The sequence below is a fragment of the Notolepis coatsorum genome (assembly GCF_963971535.1).
Source record: "Notolepis coatsorum genome assembly, chromosome: 5".
Lineage (NCBI taxonomy): Eukaryota > Metazoa > Chordata > Actinopteri > Aulopiformes > Paralepididae > Notolepis > Notolepis coatsorum.
Window position 1 is genome coordinate 202,918,167 of NC_140169.1, and position 23,298 is coordinate 202,941,464.

General features: G+C 45.6%; 1 protein-coding gene across 1 annotated transcript in view; it reads right to left on the reverse strand.

The window, feature by feature from the left end:
- cnga4 (cyclic nucleotide gated channel subunit alpha 4) overlaps positions 1 to 23,298 on the reverse strand; it is a gene marked incomplete at both ends in the record, with an annotated part of 75,576 nt that overhangs the window by 30,716 nt on the left and 21,562 nt on the right. Inside the window, 2 exons of the mRNA XM_084314417.1 lie at positions 16,364 to 16,685; positions 16,782 to 17,167. Coding sequence (XP_084170543.1) covers positions 16,364 to 16,685; positions 16,782 to 17,167 — 708 coding nt within the window. The remainder of the gene's footprint in view (positions 1 to 16,363; positions 16,686 to 16,781; positions 17,168 to 23,298) is intronic.

The window sequence follows — 23,298 nt, forward strand, 5'->3', positions numbered from 1 at the left end:
GCTGCGCGCGCAGCCATATGGCAGCCGAGTGCCGTTTAAAGAAGAAATGCAGCAAGTGCGACGGCGCCCACTTGGATGTCTTACATGACAGCAACAAGAAGAAACTCGTACCCCCAGGCAGCTCGAGAGTGAACGTCATGTATATCGACCCCGCCAGCAGCGGGAGCTCCCGAGTGCTCTTGAAAGTGGTCCGAGTGATATTAAGCTACGAGGACAAGGTCATGGACACTTACGCCGTCCTGGACGATGGGTCAGAAAAGACTCTCCTCCTCGCATGCGCCGCAGCCCGGCTGGGTCTGCGGGGGAGCGAAGAAACAATGACAATCCGTACTATAAGAAGAGACCTGAAGACCATAAAGGGTGAAAATGTCTCCTTCACGATAGCAGCAGTCGGGCAGCCCGAGAAGCAGTATAGGATTACTAACGCCTTCACCAGCCAAGACATAGGCCTGTCACAGTACACCTACCCCATCCCCAAGCTGATGGAAAAATACGTGCACCTACGTCAACTACCTATACCGCTCATCGACGGCGCCACCCCGACCCTGCTCATAGGATCCGACCACACACACCTCATCGTCCCAACGGACCGGGTCCACATCGGGCCCAGAGGCTGTCCAGCAGCAGTCGAGACCCGCCTAGGTTGGACACTACAAGGCCCCCTCTCCAGGTCTTCCAACCGACCAGCAGCCACTCGCTGCCTCCACTCAAGAATAAAAGAAGAAGACACCACCCTCTTACAGCACGTCGAGAGGCTATGGACATTAGACGCGATGCCCTTTAAGAATGAAAGGAAACTCGTTCGCTCAAAGGAAGATACTTATGCCATAACCCTCCTCAAGCAGAGGACAAAGAGAGTCGAGGTCAATGGAGTGATGAGATACACAACTCCACTCTTGAGGCGAGAGGGTATGCCCACCCTCCACGCCTCAAAAGAAGCGACGGAGCGATATCTACTGAACACCGAGCGGCGTCTAGCCAAAGACCCCACTCAAGCCACTGTGTACCGCGCTGAGATTGACAAGCTAATCACAGCGGGACACATAAAGAAAATTGACATTCAAGAGGCCGACCAGACGACCGAATCATGGTACGTGCCCCACCACAAGGTCCACCACAACGGCAAGGATCGTATTGTGTTCAACTGCAGCTACCAGATCGGACTACAGAATCTGAATAAAGAACTCTTGCCCGGCCCAACACTCGGCCCCTCTCTACTAGGCGTGTTGCTACGTTTCCGCCAAGACAAGGTGGCCATCAGCGGCGACATCAAAGGGATGTTCCTGCAGGTGCGACTAGTGGAAAAGGACAAGCCCTTGCTGCGGTTCTTATGGAGAGAGAGGATCGGGGATGAGCAACCATCCATCTACCAATGGGAGGTCCTCCCCTTCGGAACCACATGCAGCCCATGCTGTGCTACGTTCGCACTGCAAAAACATGTCACAGAAGACCCTGAAGCTGACGAGGAGGTCAGACAAAGTGTAGAGAGGAGTTTCTACGTGGACAACTGTCTGCAAAGCGTCCCGACGCCAGAAGACGCCGAAGCCCTCCTACTCAAGCTCCGCGCCTCACTGATCAAAGGCGGCTTTGATCTCCGGCAGTGGGCCAGCAGCGACCCTCAAGTACTTCGCAGCCTCTCCCCAGAGACAAAGGCAGCAAGCAGCGAGACCTGGATGGCGACCATCCCAGGTGAAGCACAAGAAATGACATTAGGACTAGTCTGGCGCTTCAAAACAGACTCGCTCCATTACAGATACACACCCCTGACCACGGAACAGGGAAGGTCGACCCCTCTACCGACCACCAGACGGAGCGTATACAGAACACTCGCAAGGCAATATGACCCGCTGGGGTGTATCCTACCTTACACCACCAGGGCGAAAATGATTGTACGAGAGCTGTGGGACAAGAAACAGGGCTGGGACGACCCCATACCCGACCACCTCGCTTCCACCTGGAGAGAGTGGGAGAGAGAACTCAGCTCGCTCCAAAATGTGAACATACGTCGAAGCTACTTCCCACCCACAGTGCGGCTGGAGACGTGCCAGATGGACCTGCACGTCTTCAGCGACGCCTCAGAAGTGGCCTACGGCTCGGTGGCTTACTTGCGGGCCCGAGAGGAGGGAGGAGAAATACACACAGCCTTCATCCTGGCTCGCTCAAGGATAGCCCCCCGCAAGCAACAATCGATCCCGCGTCTAGAGCTCTGCGCAGCCCTGGTAGGCGCGCAACTCGCCACGTTAATCCAACGTGAACTCACCATCCCGGTGCAAAGAACAATCCTGTGGTCAGACTCCATGACCGTACTCACATGGATCCAGTCCGATTCGTGTAGATACAAGGTCTTCGTGGGAGTCAGAATCACAGAGATCCAAGATTTAACAGAATCAGCATGCTGGAGGTACGTGGACACGAAACAGAACCCAGCAGATGTCATCACACGGGGGATGTCCCTAGATGACCTCACACGTCACAATATCTACAGTGACGGTCCTGAGTTCCTCAAGCTCCCGGAAGAAGAGTGGCCTAACCCCACCCCACGGGAGGCTAGTCAAGAGGAGGCAGAGATCAAGAAATCTATGTTCTGTGGGTTGACGCACACACCAGTCCCCACCGACCCTAACATAGACGACTGCCCCACCCTCGAGAGTGCGCAGTTAAAGACATTCCTGTGGCACCACCCTGAGGTTCCCCCCACTACCGACATTAATGCAGCTAACTACGAAGAAGCAGAACTCCTTCTGCTACAGCGGGCCCAAAGAGACTCGTTCCCCGAGGAGCTAGACTGTCTGCAGGGATCAAAGCCAGTCCCGTCAGACAGCAGACTGCTCCACTTGGCCCCTGAGCGCGACGCCCATGACCTCATCAGAGTGGGTGGTCGCCTGAGACGAGCCCCGGACTTAACGGATGACGTCAAGTTTCCTATAGTCCTCAACAGCCGACACAAGGTCACCGAGCTCATCATAAATAAATACGACGAGGATGTGCACCACGCTGGGGCAGAGAGAGTCTTCGCTGAGATCCGACGTCGCTATTGGATACTGAATGGAAGAGAAGCAGTACGACGCTTCCAGCGGACTCGACCAGACCACCAGTGGCGAGCACAGCCCAGTATACCCAGGAGGGCCGACCTGCCTCACCGCCACACCTGACCCGTGGCGAGGCTGATAGAGTTGCCAAGGCTCCCTGACTCCCTTGATGACCCACTGACTTTGTAGATTGCCCTACTCCCCACAACAGACATTGAGTAGTTGACAGGACTATTAATCTGTCTTTGCTTTATCTAATTAGGTGCAGACTAATTAGGAGGCGGCTGTTACAAAGGGTCAGATTAAACCGAATATATATATTTATTGCTTGAGATCCCTTGTATAATATTTGTATATCGTTTGATATCCCTTGTATATTATTTGTATATATACACGGAATATCCCTTTACCTGGGTACAAACCAGAGTAATATTCGCTCTCCTATTGGACAGCGACCCCTAGGCGCCAACGACCAAGCCCCCAACGGCAAGTTCAAAGGCAACTCCGGGCATGTCTCAACATGTCCAGAGTCTGCGCAGTAATACGAGACAGAACTGAGGTTGGCACTAGATAATTCACCTTACGTATAAATACGGCGCAGGTGTAAACAGCAGTAGTTCAGTTCAAACCTTGATGCCTTCACCACGAGACAACGTGCAGTGAAGTGAGCCACTTTGCCTCTAAATAGAGTATTGAGAACCGCGTGCGAATAGATTGCTAAAGTGTCAGAGTTTAACGCAGTAACGTTGAGTGCGACTTAATCTAATGTGAAGTAATAGTCGATTATTTATAGTGTATTGTGCGGCTACAGTTCTTCAGTGACCAGCATTACCACCGGTTCGTCGTGTATATAGCTAGTGCACTTATCCAGGCTGGGCGGCCTAAACTCGTGCCCCCACCCGAGGAGTCCTAGACGAGAACCGTTGGATATGTACACCGGAGAACCTACACCGGCGACTGCAGAACCATTTCTGGTTGGATTATATTGCTTTGGGACCGTGACCGCTGGAGCAGAGAACCGTCGATCCCACTGTCGTTTGGGATCTACCCCCCGTGAGGATCATCACTCGAGCCCGCCTCTAGGAAGAGGCTGGCTAGCTGTCTTCCATGCTGTCGAGCATACTGGATTATAGCTGTTGCTTTGTCTGCTGCTCAAGGGAGTACATGCACTGGCTTCTGTATCTGGAGCCTCGTTATTCCTCGTTGACCCAGACTTTGTACCCGAATATTCCTCTACCCCTGCCGGCCTTACACCCGGAGGGAACCCCCCAGTGTCTCCAGCTGGTACTAGTGTGCCCTATGTAATTGCTATACCACAGGTGGCGTCAGTTTAGACCCATCCTAGTATTCATACTATTCTCATTGACTTACGCTCTTGACTGACTTTACGTGTGTTCTTCGCCATACAAGCGCAAGCCTAATTCTCAATCTGTAACCTAACGTTGCTTAATAATAATAAATACCCTCCAAATAGAACTTTATGTGTCAATGCCGTATTCTTGTGTGGGTGTTCACCATATATATTCATGTACTGTATGGCCAGTAATTAAAGTACATAACTAGTAGTGGTTTAATATATCATACTCTTTAATACAGTCAGGGAATTGTACCCCTCAGTTACAGTAGCAATGATAACCCTCGGACCGTTGCCTCTTTGGTCTCGTGTACCGACTCTGTAACATTGGTCCACTATCTGCGCTGTGGGTAGGGTGTGGTTACCTAGAATCTCTGCTAACACAGTTGGAAAACTGTCGTCTGTGCAATTGACTGATTCATCCAGTCCCACAATACGGATATTGTTTCACCGGTAGTAACGTTGGATCTCGAGCCGCCTCTCCATTGCTTCCTCTTCGATGGCTTGTATTTTCTTCCGAAACGCTTCTTCCACCTGTTTTATCTCCTTCGTTAACTCTGTAAATCCATCGTTAACGGTCTTCTCGTTCTCTTGGACCACCAGTGTAATTCCTATCACCGTATTCTCCACAGCAGTGATTCGCTCTGCCTGTACAGCGGCCGCTTTTATAACCTCTTCGAATTTAGCATCGATGTGTGCTTTGAATTCATCTTTGAGTTCATCGATATGTAATTTGAAAGCGACCATCTGATCCTTCCCTACTTGTATCTGATCTTTTATCAGGTTAGTCAGAGAATTGAAGTCGGGTTGTATGATTTCACTACTTGTGTCAGTTGACGTTGTAGGTGCGTTTGGGTACACGGTGGGTTTGATGTACATTTTCTTCTCAAATTCCTCTGCTTTATTTCTAACAGTGTTTTTCCCCGCCGTTACCATTATGTTGTCGTCTGCTGTCACCCTCTCGGGGCCTGTCGTCGTTGGTCCCGGTATATTCACTATTGTCTCCCCGACGGTGCCAGTCAACAACGGTATTGTTATACTGGCGACAGCTGTGTCCTTCAAACGTGTCAAAACCTGCGCTGTTGGAATGTCGGCTCCGGGTCTTTTTCCACTCTTTTTCTTGTCCTTAGGATCCATGTTGAATCTTTATGTCTTTTGATATAGTTAGTAGAAGGTCTTATTTAATATATACGATGTGGTTTAATCTCATTAGTGTTGTTAAAATAAGGTTTTTAAAACGAAATTAACGTTGACGGGAGCGGAGAAATAACAAAACACGCTCGCTACATACTGCTGTCAAACCGGAAGAAATTACTTATGTCTTTATACATATTTGACGTCTTAAGTATAAGCATGTGAGAAGGGAAACATTCTCCTGTTAACCTCTGTCTAGGCATGTCTAGGCATGTTGGAAGAGACCATCGTATGTCTTCTTTTAACAACACTGTCATTCTCATTGTCTGTCAAACAATTCCTTATATCAACAATAGCTGTTACCTTTATCATCATTCGTTTATCATCAGTCATATCCACTATTCTCTAGTGTACAGAAATACCTCAACACCTCAGTGTCACTCATATTTGTGTTCCAGCTCAAGTTCTATTGAAACTCAAATGTGCAATGAAAGTGCATTTATATATATTTATGTATCTGGCCGTTCTCAGCCTTACTAGGAATTTGCTAAACCGTGACCATGGTGTAACTCAAGGGAATAGATTTATATTTACATTTAATGGAGAGCGGGATAGAGAGAGAGAGAGAGAGAGAGAGAGAGAGAGAGAGAGAGAGAGAGAGAGAGAGAGAGAGAGAGAGCATGTAGGACGCTCCGGTGTTTAGCTACCTTCTAGATAGTGTAAGCTAAAGTAATTTCCCTCTAACCATCTTCAATACTTGTAAACAATATACACATTTACTAAACAGCAATTCAACCCAAACAGTATGTACTTCAAAACATAAACCTTTATAATCCCCTTTGAAATACTTAACTCCGACACGTTAGTGATTAAATGGGCAATTGTATTTCAACACTATTTAAATGTACCACGAGACAAGGCGCAATCAATAGACGGTCAACTTCTAAACCACGTTACTTGTCGTCTTAAACTTCTTAAACTTGACTCAAACATCGACAATAGTCACTTCATTGGACCCTCGACATTGCATGTATCCTTGTTAACCTTTATGTGTGTTTTGTAGTATATTACCCACCTATGAAACAGGTTGTAGTTAGTCATTTGACAAAGGAAGGCGCAGACATGGTGTTACTGGTTCTGAGTCCTCTTCGGTTTCGAGACTCAGCTCGCCTTGTGTGTCCCTACACAGCAAGGTACGGTTCCCTGGAAGGCGAAGCCACTAAACACAAGTCCTATACTGCCACCTATTGACCAAAGTATGTTAATGTCTCCCATTAAATATAATATGACTGTTCTACCTTGTTTCTGATGGAGGTAATCCTGTACCAGTATGTTCACACTGTTTTGACACATTATCTAAAGATATTAACGTGATACCACTTCTAGTGGGCATCACACACACACAAAGGGAGCCGCATGTGATTGGTGGAGGCGGGACCCTTACAAAAAACTGAAAATCCATCAAAATCAGTGTTGTTGCTAATCATTGACACATGCTAGCCTGTAATAATCCCCCCCAGAAAAATCTACTTTGCATTTGATATATTGCAAATATATGCCATCACACACACTGGCATTTAAATGGTTAGAATTATAAAATGAATATGTGGTGTTATGATCAGGGCTGAAGTTGAATAAAAGATTGTATTATTTTCAATCTGACATTACAAAAAAACAGAAAATCCAGTGTTGCTAATCATATTATGCTAGCCTGTTTTTTAACAATAATTTGTGATGCCATCACAAACACTGGCATTTAAAGGGTACAAATAAAAGAATTAATGCACCAGAATGCAGGAAATGAAGTCTTTGTAACAAAGAATTTCCTGGTGGGGGACCCCCAGACCCCCGCTTAAAAAGTGGCCTGACTGGGGCTATATTTCGCACTATATTTCCTGGCTTGAATGATTTCCCCAGTCCGGCCCTGGTTAAAAGGCTCCAATGCTTATTAGTGTGTGTGCGTTTGAACGTTTGCATGTTTCAACCATACATTTCCATTAAAAAGAAATAAATAAAAAAATGACTATAATAGTGGGGGTCGCGGCTCTCTGACACGTTATTTCGGGGGTCGCGGCCTGAAAACTTTGGGAACCCCTGCTCTAGTTGATTGACTGAACACTACAAGGACTAACACTAGAGGGGTTCCCAAACTTTTGCAGCTCGAGACCCAAAAGAGAAATTTGGTGTTTCCCCGGGACCCAAACTTACAAAAATACATCATGAATTGCCATAACATACATTTATAAACTACTGATAAAGAACACAACAAACCATGAATTTCAAATGTATATGAAATGTATTTATTTAATTATAAAAGTACATCACAGCAATAATCATAGTGTAATGTTAAGTTGCTCACCACCTCATAACATATGTACATACAATTTTGTAACACTTTTAAATTAACAAACATGTTCTACTTTTCTATTTCTCACCCCTTTTTCAACTCTCCATTTCTTACCCCCTCCCTCCGTCCCTCAACCTTAAACCCCAACATTGAGCAACATTCTGATTAATTTGTACTAGATTATTTTAAAATTCTACTGACCTGACATCATGCTAGAAGGGGTATAATATTTCATCCATGGCACAATGAAATATAATGAGAGGTATGTGGCTGGTTGAAGTTTTCAACCAGCAGATCTATTCTGGGCTTGGTTTTTGAAAGTGCTATTCTGAGGTCATGCTGAGCATTTAGTCTGTTTCTGTATTTGTTTTTCAGGTATGCTAGAGTAGGAAACCCAGATTCACATAAGTATGTGGTGCCAAACTGAATCAACACATCTACAGCTTTTTTATATTAAAAAAAATATATACATCTTGAGAGTGATACTGTTAATAGCAAGGAAAATGATAACTATGGCATGGCTACAAAATCAACCACCGACAATCAAACAATGGACCAGATGTATACAATGGAAGAAATGACTGCACAATTGCAACTGAAAAAAGATATGTTTATGCAGAGATGGTCACTTGTGACCTTGTACCTGGAGATACACTAGCATGAGTCTGACCCTCCTGACACCCTCTCTTTTTTTTCTTTTTTTGTTGTCCTTTTTTTCTGTTAAATTTTTTTTTTTTCCTTTTGCTAAATTAATTTTTCTATTTATTTTTTCGTTTCTTATCCTACAAAAAATCATAAAAAAAAATATTGTAAAAATCCCTCCCCACTGGGTTGTTTATGAGGCGTACTCGGATTATACAGCTTATTTTGATTACGCTGAATACTTTGAAAACAAATTGAATAAGAGGGAAGAGCCTGAGTAACAAATGTCATTGACTATGTGAATCAAGTATATTATACTGTATGATTAATGCAATGTGATGTTCATTATGACACAAAATAAAAGAAAGTAAAAAAAAAAAAAAAAAAAAATCTTCTTTTTTACATTTCTATTGGCGACCCAATAAAAATGGGTCCCCGACCAATTTTGGGTCGCGACCCAGAGTTTGGGAAACGACTAGACAATAGTTATTATATATTTTTTTAGTATTGGTTGTAAACACTGGAGTCAAACTGATTTTCATTAAAGGGGCACTTCACCAAAAAACAATGCTGATTTTCTTTGCACATAATATCACACTTATCCAAAAACTCTAATCAGTTTTACACACATTCATTTAGTTTGAATATGGCCACCAGTGATGTCATCAGGGACATTGAATCCTTGTGTTGTGTTGAAATATCCTTACTGTGTTTTATAGGGACTGCTACCTTATCATTTAATTGAGCTGTAATGAACACAACACAAGGATTCAATGTCCCCGATGACATCACTGGTGGCCATAGTCAAACTAATTTACTCTCAATAACTGTAAAACTAAATGAATGTGTGCAAAAGATTTATGTTTGGCGTTTTGGGATGAGTGCGAGATTATGTGCAGAATAAATCAGCATTGTTTTTTGGTGACGTGCCTCTTTAACAGGCAGCTTGACCTGATGAGCTAGTGGGTGTTAACCCTTTCACAACCACACTACAGAAGGTTAACCCTTTCACTACCACACTACAGCCGGTCTGTAGTGTGGTAGTGAAAGGGTTAACCGTCCTTATGTAGTGTGGTTGTGAAAGGGTTAACCTTCTGTAGTGTGGGTGTGAAAGGGTTAACCCTTTGTCATGTGGCAGTGAAAGGGTTAACCTCCTGTATTGTCACAGTGAAAGGGTTAACCTTTTGGTAGTGTGATAGTGAAAGGTTTAATAACCTAGAAAACCTAGTTTCAAGTTCCAAAAAGATTACTTTCCATCCACAGATCAAAATCATATCACTAATATGTGAATATTTACCCACATGAATATCTTCGTAAAAACGTGGGTATGAATATGTTTTTTACAAACATGAATATGTTTGTAAAAACGTTGGATTGTCCTCACTATATACACCTCTCCTTCATGTAGTGGTTTTAGTAGGTAAAATAAATTAGGCATTGTCATTTTCATTTTCAACTATTCATCGTATTTCATGAAAAAGACAAAGGTTTACCATTTTAAAGGCCCAATCAGTGATCCAGACATAAACAAATGGGTAGCCCCACCAACCAAATAAAAGGAGGTATCATCTTTGGAGGTATCATCTCTGGAGGTCTCACACGACACCAAAGCCCTCTCAAGTCCAATGAAAAAGAGACATGTTCAATAAGACACTGTAGGCTAGTAGTTTAAATGTCTAAAAGCAGGATAAAGCTTGTCCTATTAGTTTAAGACAATAATCCGACCATCCATAAACGTTTTGGGTCGTAGGAATAATTATTCAGAAAATGTGGGTAACAGTGCTTAGACCTCTACACTACCCAGCCGCTCCAGTGCTTAGACCTCTACACTACCCAGCCGCTCCAGTGCTTAGACCTCTACACTACCCAGCCGCTCCAGTGCTTAGACCTCTACACTACCCAGCCGCTCCAGTGCTTAGACCTCTACACTACCCAGCCGCTCCAGTGCTTAGACCTCTACACTACCCAGCCGCTCCAGTGCTTAGACCTCTACACTACCCAGCCGCTCCTAGTGTTTAGACCTCTACACTACCCAGCCGCTCCAGTGCTTAGACCTCTACACTACCCAGCCGCTCCAGTGCTTAGACCTCTACACTACCCAGCCCCTCCAGTGCTTAGACCTCTACACCAGTTTTTCTCAACTGGTGGGTCGCGAGTCGCGACCCAAGAGTGGGCCGCGGGGCCATTTTGAGTGGGTTGCGGATGTGTGTAAAAAAAAAAAAAAAAAGTTCCCCCAAACTTACTGTAGGTCTGTTATGTTAACCTAAGAAGTCTGCTAAGAAGCATAATTATTTATTATTATTATTATTTTATTTCATTGGGTTTTTACTTTTAGCCCTAGTTGCACTTTTGTTGCAACCCCAGTTATCCCATTAGTTCCCCCAAACTTAGGTCTGTTATGTTAAGCTAAGAAATCTGCTAAGAAGCATATTATTTATTATTATTTTATTTCATTGGGTTTTTAGCCCTAGTTGCACTTTTGTTGCACTTTTTTGTGTTTATTTCATGTTTTTAACAGTGCATGAAAGATTGTGTACTACTGCAAATCTTTTTTTTTTTTTTTAAATAAACCAAAATGCATCAATTCTCTGGGCATGTCAAATTCATCAAATCGACTTGCAAAGTTTTCCCTCAATTTATCAATGAAATCTGTCATTAATTGAGTGACTTTTGGCTCAATTGTGCGTGTGATCGTTGACATGAAAAGAAAAAAGTATTTTTTTTTTTTTTTATTATTATGTAATATTTTGCGGGCCGGTCAGAATCAGTTGAATAGCCCTGCTCTAGTGTTTAGACCTCTACACTACCCAGACACTCTAGTGTTTAGACCTCTACACTACCCATCCGCTCCAGTGTTTAGACCTCTACACTACCCAGACACTCTAGTGTTTAGACCTCTACACTACCCAGACACTCTAGTGTTTAGACCTCTACACTACCCAGCCGATTCAGTGTTTAGACCTCTACACTACCCAGCCTCTCTAGTGTTTAGACCTCTACACTACCCAGACACTCTAGTGCCCTCACCGACGCTCCATGCAGCCCCAGGCCAATATTTATAAAAATTTAAAAAGATTAAAAAAAAGATTATTATATATTTTTTTGCATTTGACTAAGAGGTTGGCAGTCGACTATGGCTCCTTTAGATCGATTAGTCAACTATTCGACTAATAGGGGTCAGCCCTAGTGTGGACATATTCAACACTGTTGAAAGTGCCGTGCAGCAATATGGGGGGTTTGATGTTGTTACCGATGGAGCACCCGCAATGAAAGGAAAACACACAGGATTCGCCGGGCTTCTAAGGCAGAGTGGCGTTGAGTGTCCAATGCTGCACTGCATTATACACAGTGGTACAGTGGTGGTAGGACGGGGTAAGACGCCATCCTAGTAGTTCGCTGAGCAGAAGTGCGCGCAAAAATGCATTCACAATTGTCACTGGACTCGTCGGGCCGTGCGCCAAGTACCCGGCCGCCTGGCACTTATCACCTAGACTTTGCATAATAGGATACCGATAGCATAACAACGAGAAGAGCCAAACCAAAATACAAGCCTTGTACCAATTGGTGGGGGTTTGCTTGATCTGTGGTCCCGACTGGAAGGATGAGACATTAAGTTGTGCTTCAGTCTGAAGGAAACTGTCCTTCTGTAAACTAAGTTACATTGTTAATTTAGTTTGTATTTACTTTTCTAGTTTAAGTTAATTCAATTAAAGAAATTGTAACTACAATTACATTTAAAACATTGTTATGCATAATAATCATCTGTTCTGTGCACAAGCGAGGGAACATGTATGCGCCTGCACGTGGCGTCTGCAGTTCCCATATTACGACTGCACCACTGATTATACATCAGGTAAGTTCGCTAACATAATTTCCATCTATTGTGGGTCACTAATAATCAGGGGTGCAGTGGTCATGCCACGCGGTACCACGCCGTCCCAGCACTTTTCTGAGCAGAAGTACGCGCACGGATGTGCACGCGCGTGCACGCACACGCACACAAAAATGAAACGTTATTTCATCTGATGCAGATCGCATGCACAAACATTGAAGTTGACAAAATAATTTATTATTGCACTTTTGATTTACTGTTGTAGGAATGCTGCTTTGTGTTTGTTGAGCAGTGGGCTTTAAGTTCATACATTTTATTTTATTTTTATCTTTTCCCCCCTCCTTTTTCCTCCGATTTTCTCCCATCCCAATGTTAGTCGTTATGCCAATTCCCAATCCCCTTCCTGGTCGCTGCACACTTACCCCCCACAGTCGGTCTGGGAGAGTGGAGGCTATCAGTATCACATGCTTCCTCCGACACACGTCTAGCCAATCAACCGCTTCTTTTCACCTGGCCGCGCGGACTCTCACTGAGAGGGTGTAACGTGTGGAAGGATCACACTACCCCCCTTAGATCCTATCCGCGCTGAGCAGGCGCCCCGACCGAACTGTATAAAGTCGCTGTTTACAACGACCCGGACCCACCCCGCCAGCTTTCCCACCCTCTAATACTGCCAATTGTATTAGTGTGAACGGCCAGCCATTCGAACAGGCGAATCCAGCGTCTCCGGCGTTGGTGACGAACGCAATCTCCGCTACGCCACCTGACCGCCCTCTTTCATAGATTTATTTTAATAGAAGCCTTAATTATAATTTGTCATTTTTGTATATATTTGGTTTACACAGCAATACTTTCAAATTCAGCTGTATTTATAAATTCATAAAGTTGAAATTAAGCATTACTAAATGCATTTGAAATGGAATAAAAACAAAGTTACAACAAATTATAATAGTTTATATGCCTTATTTATCACATCTGTGACTATTATGGGCTATTTGAGTGATGGGGTACTACTGGCGGGACTGCCGTTAAACAATGCAGCCCCCCAGATTGAGTGTGGAAATTTAGTGGCTCTCACCATATACAAAGTTGCCCACCCCTGCTCTAGTGTTTAGACCTCTACACTACCCAGACACTCTAGTGTTTAGACCTCTACCCAACCGATCCAGTGCTTAGACCTCTAGTCTACACTACCCAGCCACTCGAGTTAATGAGTATTAATTTGCTGTATTTTGGGGCTGTAAACGATGTGCTTACATTGCTAATGTTGGTAAACACTGGTAAAACAGACCTATATTCTGATTTACGGTACAACAGGTTCGGAAAGTTCCTAAAAGCTTATTTCCCATCCACTGATCTAACTTTTCAAGAAAGTGTACATATGTGAATTGTGAATATACCCCAAATGTATATGGTCAAAATAAATAAACAGATTGGGGCTTTAACACTTTCACTACCACACTACAGGTGGTTAACCCTGTCACTGTGACAATACAGAAGGTTAACTCTTTCACTGCCACACGACAAAGGGTTAACTCTTTCACAACCACACTGTAGAAGGTTAACCCTTTCTTATTATGGTGATTCTTATTTGTAAAGCATTGGTTACCGCAAAGCATCCTAGTTGATTAACCCTTTCACTGCGACAATACACAGAAGGTTAACCCTTTCACTGCCACACAACAGCCGGTTACCGTCGGTAGTGTGATAGTAAAGGGTTAACCTTCTGTTGTGTGGTAGTGAAAGGGTTAAACCCAGCATTAAATAATCTTTCACGTCCTGCTTTCTTAAACATCTGGGGCGACTGTGGCTTAGGAGGTAGAGCAGGTGTCTGGTACTCAGAAGGTTCCCGGTTAAATTCCGGGCTCTTCACAGGCAGTGCGTCGAAGTGTCCTTGAGCAATGTAAAGCGATTTGGATAAAAGCGCAATAAAATTGTCTATTTACCATCCATTCCATTTACAAAATTGTATCAGTAATATGCCACATAAATGGTAGATTGTGATGTCCAAAAAGAGAGACCAGGCAAAGATTGGTTATCAATAACATTTATAATTATCATTATTCATCATATAAATAATATAGATTCATTACACACAGAGTGAAATATTTCAAGCTTTTATTTCTTTAAATTTGAATGATTATGGCTTACAGCTAATGAAAACCCAAAATTCTGAAAAGAGAAAATTTTATAGAAAGAAAGACCAATAAAAGAATATACATATATTACAGAAATGTCGGCCTACTGAAAAGTATTATGCACTCAATGCTTATTCGGGGCTCCTTTTGCATGAATCGATGCGTGGAGGCAACCAATATATTTCCTCGATATTCTAATTTATTGAGATGGACCTGTATGTAATTTTCATCTCATGTTCTTCATTGGTTCACTCATCCTTGGCTTTCATCCACACCTCCCTTCACCCACCCCCCCCCTTCTCCTAAATCCTCCTCTTTGGACTCCTCTATCACTTCACCCTGGTCGGATTCTGTCACTCCAGCGACCTGGGCCCTCATTCATCAACGTGATTTACGCACAGATATGTGCTTAAGCTGTGCGTACGACCATTTCTAAGCAGAGTGTGGGATTCATCAATTTCAACTTGAACTTGACTTCGTGCTTATATTTACGCACAGCTCGGACCATGCGTACCTGGCGCCCGTTGGTAGAATATATTATTACAACAAGGAAATGAGCTTCTGTGCATTAGTTTCAACACTGGCATGTTCTGTATGAACCGTAATTCATTATAGTTCATTGTAAAATAGCAACAGTAGTGTAATTATGGTCAAAACCCTATAAATAGCATTTGGAATAATAGATCTTTCTCTCAGAATGAATGCAGCATGGTTTATATAGCGTTATCGGAATATACGGGGTGTACTGACTGACTGCGCTCCGCGTAGCTCAACTCGTTATTATTTTGCGCACAGACCGCAGAAACACGGGAACGTTTTGATTATATTTAAAAGGCTTTACGTTAAACGAAACAAGTGGAATTTCGAAGCTGTAAGCAGAATACAAGTCATATGAACACCCACGATATAGTGTTCTTCCCCCTTTTTACTGTATAAGAAAGAATAAAAAACGCATTGCAATGACACCAGATAGTGGACAGACTATGTAAATATGATGATGGGATTCAAGTTCGCGTTTTTGTTGACATGCTGTCAGAGTATGATATCTTAATCAAACATTCTAGAACATTTGTCGTCACAGATCATGTCATAATAGAACATAGGCTACATGGCATGGTCCATCGTGATATTGTGTAGACTGTTATTACTGTACCGGTACCACCCATTGTGACAACAGCCTTGTGAGTCCCGCACACAAACATGATGGAATTCAAGTTCATGTATTGAAAGGCAGGCTACATCATACATGGCCGTGAGATTCATTGTTCTTGTATATGCTCTCGTATTATTGTTTATATAGGCTACCCAATACTGACATCAAAATAGATTGTATGCCTCTAGAAATCATATGCAGCAGGTAGAAAATTGACGGAAAATCCGTCGCGATTTGGAATAAAATTGAGGAGAACTTTAATCCCTGGGTATTAATCAAACAAAACGGGAAAAGGCAGTCATATTCCAGCACGGTCTTTATTAGTGTTTGCGCTGCCCAGGCAGCAATGGTTAATAGATATCATATCCGACATCACCGTACGTGTACACGTCTGTCAGCCTGTCACATAACACGCTTCCCTCGGCTTAGTCCATTTTTCCACATTTCATGGGGGTATTCCATTACCGTATATGGTTAATCGGGGCGGTTCTGGTATGCAAATACTTAAAACAGTGCACAAGCTCAAACGTAGGATCAAAGTCATATTTATCAAGACAGGTGTGCGTAGAACCTGTGTACGCACGTGTGATAAATCCCATTTTTTTTGTGCGTGTACAGATTCTAAATTCTGTGCTTAAGTATGGAAATAGAACATTCTCTACGTCACGTTGATGAATGAGGGCCCTGGTCTCTCTTGCCTCCCTCCTCTCCGGTCTTAATAAACCTGTCTCTACCGTCCCCTCTCTCTCCCTCCGCCTGCTCGTTGCCTCCTCCTCTGTCCTTCTCTCCTTCACCAGAGTCTTCAGCGCTGCCGCCGCCCACCTCGGCCGCCCTCTCCCGGTCTTTCTTCGTCTCCTCCTCCTTCAGACGTTTCACACTCTCCTCCCCGTCTCCCTTCTTGGCCTCGTCTCTATTATCGCGATCCTCCTCCCCCTGTTCCTCTGCCTTCGCCTCTCCACCAGCCTCCTCCTCCTCTCCCTCTGCTTCCTCCCGTTTCCCCTCCGTCTCCTCTCCTACCCCTTCTCCTCTCCCCCCCTCGCCTCCTCCTCCTCCTCCTCCTTCTCCTCCTTCTCCTCCTCCTCCTCCTCCTCCTCCTCTCCCCCCCTCCCCTCCTCCTCCTCCTCCTCCTCCTCCTCCTCCTCCTCCTCCTCCTCCTCCTCCTCCTCCTCCTCCGTTCCGTCGTGGCGGTGGGTTCTCCAGCTCCCTCTCCAGCGTGGCCACCCTGGCCACCATCTTCCTGTTGCTGGCCTCCAGCTCCATCATGAGGCGAGCCAGCTTGGTCTGTAGGGCGTCCAGGTGGCCCTCCAGCCGGGTCAGCTTGACCTCCGCCCCCTCCGGCTCCGTGGCCTCGCCCCCCTCGGCCGGCTCCTCCAGCATGCCCATCTTGGTGAGGATCTGTCGGCCCTTCTCCTCCAGGTGCCGCTTGGCGGCGGGGAACTCCGAGAGCACGTCGGTCAGGTCCTCCTTGGACAGGCTGAAGAGGTCGGAGTGGCCGATGCTGCGGATGTTGGCCGTGCGACGGTTTCCTGATCTGTTACCTAAAGGGAAATTCAGGAATTGGACCCCTTTTTACTTTAAAATCATGTGTGTGTGTGTGTGTGTGTGTGTGTGTGTGTGTGTGTGTGTGTGTGTGTGTGTGTGTGTGTGTGTGTGTGTGTGTGTGTGCATTTGCGTATGCATATTATGTTCATGTGTGTGTATTTGTGTATGCATATGTTTATGTGTGTGTATTTATGTATGCATATGTTCACGTGTGAGTATGTGTATTTATGTATGCATATGTTCACGTGTGAGTATGTGTATTTGTGTATGCATATGTTCACGTGTGAGTATGTGTATTTGTGTATGCATATGTTCACGTGTGAGTATGTGTATTTGTGTATGCATATGTTCACGTGTGAGTATGTGTATTTGTGTATGCATTATGTGTGTAGAAGTTTGTGGGGGTGTAAAGGTACATGTATCCGTACCGAACCGTTTCAGTGTGTACCGTACCGTACCGAACGGCTGTGTAGTGTACCGAACGAATACAACAGTATGTTAACCACTAACGACCGCCCACCGGTGTCGCGTATTCTTGGAATAGTTTCAAGTTTCTTTAATAGTTGTCATACAGAAGTACAGAATACTTTCATACAAAATGCTTCTTACTGTTACGCTCCAGAGACTGTGCTAGACAAGATAGTATCAAATAACATAGTATAGCATGTAATTTAGAAGAAGAAAATGAGGTCACAGTGTTCGGTATAGACATATGTACAATGTTCTGAGTTACCATATAATATACAATACTATGCAGTGTACTAATGTACAGTACTATCTAGTGCAAAGCAGAAATGGGATGAGGTACAATTTAGGTACAATTTACAGTAAGGTGTACGAGTTGTAGTGCAATCCTTCATCAATAAATATAAAGTGTGGGGAGTGGGTGCTACAGTGTGTTTGTTTAAAGTGGGTGTGTGCTATAAAGTGTGTGGAGTGGGTGCTACAGTGTGTTTGTTTAAAGTGAGTGTGTGCGTGTGGATGTGTGTGCTATGTGCGTTTGGTGGTTGTTGTTGTGTAGTGTTCATTCATTGTTCGTTTAGCAGCCTGATGGCCTGGGGATAGAAGCTTCTTCTGAGTCTTTCTGTGCTCGCCTTGAGACTCCGGTATCGCTTGCCTGACCGCAGCAGTTCAAAGAGGCAGTTGTTCGGGTGACTGGAGTCTTTAATGATTCTCTTAGCCTTGCCCTTGCAACGCTTGTTGTAAATGTTCTGGAGGGTGGGGAGCCCCCCTCCAATTGTGCGTTCGGCTGAACGTGTCACTCTTTGTAGTCTGCTTCGGTCTTGTGCAGTGCTATTCCCAAACCAGGAGGTGATGTTGCCGGTCAAGATGCTCTCTATTGTACATGAGTAGAAGTTCTTAAGGATCTTCTGACTGACTTGGAACTTCCTTAGGCACCTGAGGAAGTAGCGTTGTCGTGCCTTCTTCACAACACTGTCAATGTGTGTGGTCCATGTCAAGTCCTCGGATATGTAGGCTCCGAGGTACTTAAAGCTGTTGACTCTCTCAACCGGTGCCCCGTCGATGCTGAGGGGGCTGTAGTCCTTGACCCCCGACCTCCTGAAGTCCACAATCATCTCCTTTGTTTTGCTGACGTTCAGGGAGAGGCTGTTTTCCTGGCACCATCCCGCCAGGACCTTGACCTCTTCCAGGTAGGCCCTCTCGTCGTTGGCAGAGATCAGGCCCACCACCACTGTGTCGTCAGCAAATTTGATGATTGTATTGCTACTCCGCTGAGCCACACAGTCGTGTGTGTACAGGGAGTAGAGGAGGGGACTCAGAACACAGCCCTGGGGGGCCCCTATGTTGAGGGTGATGGATGAGGAGGTGCAGTTGCCTGCTCTCACCACCTGGGGTCTGCCAGTCAGGAAGTCCAAGACCCACTGGCAGAGGTCATAGTTCAAGCCCAGGTCCCTGAGCTTGGCTATGAGTATGGAGGGGACTATGGTATTGAATGCCGAGCTGTAGTCGATGAATAGCATTCTCACATAGTTCCCCTGCCTCTTGTCCAGGTGTGATGCTGCTGTGTGCAGCACATGGGCTATGGCGTCCTCCGTGGACCTGTTGGGGCGGTATGCAAATTGCAGGGGGTCCATGTTGATGGGGAGGGAGGAGCAGATGTAGCCCTTTACTAGCTTCTCAAAGCACTTCATGGCTATGGAGGTGAGAGCTACAGGGCGGTAGTCGTTGAGGCAAGCAGGCTTGGATTTTTTGGGTACAGGGATAATAGTGGACTTCTTCAGGCAGGTGGGGATGACAGCCTGTTCTAAGGACAGGTTAAATATGTCAGTGAATACTGGGGCCAGTTGGTCGGCACAGACTTTTAGGACGCGGCCGGGGATGCCGTCCGGACCTGCTGCCTTCCTGATATTCACTTTTTTAAAGGTCCGCCTCACCTCATGCTCTGTTACCCTGAACACTGCGCCTCCATCAGCAGCCGACCCCCCCCCCCCCCATTGCCGTGGCTTGTGAGCTGGTGTTGTTATTACCAGCATCAAACCTCGCATAGAAGGTATTGAGGTCATTTGCTAAGGAGATGTCACTGTTCAGTTTGAGGGAGGCGCCTTTGTAGTCTGTCATCGTTTTGAGCCCCTGCCACATAGCTCTAGAGTCAGCTTGTTCAAACTGGAGTTCAATTTTATCCCTGTAGCGCCGTTTGGCCTCTGACAATGTCCTCCTTACGTTGTATCGCGCCACCTTGTGGTCATTCATGTTGCCTGCCACTAGGCCGTCGTTGTATGCTTTGGTGCGCTCTCTCAGAGCTTCACGGACGGATTTGTCTACCCAGGGTTTTTGATTTGGGTAAACTCTCAATTTGGTAGTGGGGATTGTTTCTTCCACCCTAGTACAAACATAGTCCAGCACTGTTTCCGTGTAGACATTAATGTTATCTGTGTCGCGGAACACATTCCAGTCTGTGCAGTGAAACACAGACCGGAGCGTCTCCTCTGACGTCAAATCCCATTTCTGCACCTCTCGCGAGACTACAGGAGTACTTTTTATTCTCTGTTTGTACTTTGGTGAAAGAAAGATTGACGCGTGATCTGATTTACCAAAGCCACTATCAGAATGAGCCTTGTAGCCACCTTTAAATTGCGTGTAACAGTGATCTAGGATGTTACCGCCTCTGGTGTTGCAAGTCACATGCTGATAGAAGTCAGGTAATACCTTTCTCAGATTGGCGCTATTGAAATCGCCCAGCACCAAAATGGCGGCGTTAACGTTCGTCGCTTGTATTCTATTTACCTCGTCGTGGAGTCTGGAGAGCGCGGCGTTGTTGCTGGCTTGCGGTGGAATATACACTCCTACAAGGATGATCGCCGTTAACTCCCTCGGGAGGAAGAAAGGACGGCACTTGATGGTTATATACTCCAGGTCTGGGCAGCAGTGGTTGGATAATTCCTTCACGTTAGTTGGATCGCTCCAATTTTTGTTAAACATGAAGGCAATACCTCCTCCACGTTGTTTACCGGACTCTGCTGTCCGATCCTTGCGATGGATAAAGAAGTGATCGGCTGGTTGTATTGCGTGGTCTGGAACCTCCGGCGTGAGCCACGTTTCGGTGAAGCAGAGAACGTTGCAGTCCCTAACGTCTCTTTGGTATTGAATCCTTGCTCGGATGTCATCCAGTTTATTGTCAATTGATTGTACATTGGCTAGCAATATACTGGGCAATGGTGTTCGGTGGCGTCTGGATCTCAGCCTGTTACGGATCCCAGCTCTCTTCCCACGCCGTCTGGTTCCTCTGTTCCTGGGATCAAGGAACAAAGGATCTGGTCCTAATCTCCGGAGAATTTCTTCAGGCCATTGTTGCGGTTCGGAAAGCTGGTCCAGTGAGTAATCCAGTTGGTAAATTTCCCGTAATCCAATGTCTATGAGTGACTGACGGTCATACACATTAAATGCACCAACAGTTGGTACAAACAAAACTCTAAAAACTATAAATATTAACAAAAGTAAGCACAGTCTCGACGGAGCGCACAGACAGGCAGCCGGTCGTTGCGGCGCCATCTTCACTTCGTGAGACCACAACTGTGAACTGATCTGGTCATTTATTTACCATCGCAATCACGTCAGTTAACTCTCCCGTTACCTTGAACTCCCCTCCTATACATAGTCCCCAGCCCCATTCCTATTGGCCGGGCACTCACCTTACTTCCTGTTCGTCATACCAATAGACCCGGCCCACATAGATGGTCTAAACTATGATAACACCACATCTCCCCTTTCTTGAGAACAAAAGGGTAGACTGCCTTTGTCTCCTCAAACCTTAGAGGATTATTCTGCCTCTTGTGTAGAAAGGTCTGTCCCTGTTTAACCCTGTTAACCAAACATTATTATTCATAGTGCCTTATACTAGACTATACCATTTACATTCTACATACCATATTTACATACATTTAATTTGTCTTATACATTTGTGCCCTTTTTTTTTTTTTTTTTACACAATTTCAGATCCCCTTTCCCCCCTCAGTTCACAGGTCAAGCCTATTAGGTTTCACTACAGTTCTCCCAGACCGGGTTTTGAGAGTGAGAGTCCCTTTAGGTGCGGCTTGGGATACCACACCCGGTGACATGGGAGCCTGCTCAGGAGTTGGCTCAGCCTGCTCAAGAGTTGGCTCTGGCGTTTGGTGCTGTAGTGGGGAACCTCTGTCCTGCTCAAATGTCTGAAGAGGTATCAGGTGCAGGCGGTTGCGTCTCACCACCCCCTGAGGTAGATCCACCAAGTATGACCTTGGAGTGGAGTGTTTCTGGAGCACTGTCCCAGACTCTTCAGCGTCAGTGACCCATACTTGTTCTCCTGGTGACAAGTCACTGAGAGCTTTGGCACGGTGACGTTTGTTGTAAGTTTCCGCATCCGCCACGCCTCTCTTCTCCTCCTTCCGAGCAAACGCACTGCAGTCCGGCAGCGCAGGAACCAGCTGGGAGGGAATGGTCGGCACAGTGGTGCGGAGACGTCGGCCCATGAGAAGTTGAGCCGGGCTGTAACCACTCTGGAGAGGTGTGGCTCTGTAGGCGAGTAGAGCCAGATAAGGATCTCCAGCCTTTTTCAGCAGATTTTTTACTGTCTGGACCGCGCGTTCCGCTTCGCCATTACTTTGGGGAAACCTCGGGCTGCTGGTGACATGCCTGAATCCATATGTAGCTGCAAAGGACGCGAAGGCCTGTCCAGAAAACTGTGGCCCATTATCTGACATCAGGACCTCTGGAATGCCATGGCGGGCGAAGATTGAGCTGAGGTGAACGATGATGTCGGTGGACCTGGTGTGAGATAATAGTGCAATCTCAACATACCTGGAGAAGTAGTCGACAACGAGCAGGTATGTCTTGCTTCCCAAGACAAACAGATCTGCCCCCAACTTCTGCCATGGTCTTTCAGGGCGTTCAGACACCATGAGTGGCTCTCTGTGGTTATGGCGCTCTTGTATACATGTCCTGCAGTTGAGTACCATGCTATTTATTTGCTGCCCGAGTCCTGGCCACCACACGGACTGATGCACGCGCGCTTTACATTTCACCACGCCTTGGTGTCCCTCATGTATTTTGGCCAGCACATCATTTTGCATTGTTGCTGGTATTACAAGCCGTGCTCCTTTCAACAGTAGTCCATCTTCCACTGTGAGTGTATCTCGCTCTGGCCAGTAGTTTTTCAACAGCGGTTCCTCTTTTACATGCGCTGGCCATCCTTCTGTGCACAGTGTTATAATACGTGAGCAAACACTGTCAGCTTTCAGCTGTTCTTTCAGGTTTTCCACGTATGAGGCACTGACAGGTAGACTCTCGAGAACAAAGTCCACGTATATGTTGGTGCTCTCCATCAGCTCTTTATCTCCTGCAGACATACGTGACTCCACAGGTGCACGCGACAGCATGTCTGCTGTCCAAAGTGACTTTCCTGGTACATGCACAATGGAGTATGAGTAGCGCATGAGCCTCATTCTGAAGCGCTGGATTCTTGGCGGCAGCAGATCCAGTGCTTGGGCTCCAAGTAGACTGAGTAGGGGTTTGTGGTCGGTCTCCAGGCAGAAATGTTTCCCTATGAGGTAATCCCGGAACCTTTCACAGGCCCATGTGAGGGCTAGCGCCTCCTTCTCTACCTGCGCGTAACGCTGCTCAGTTGGATTGA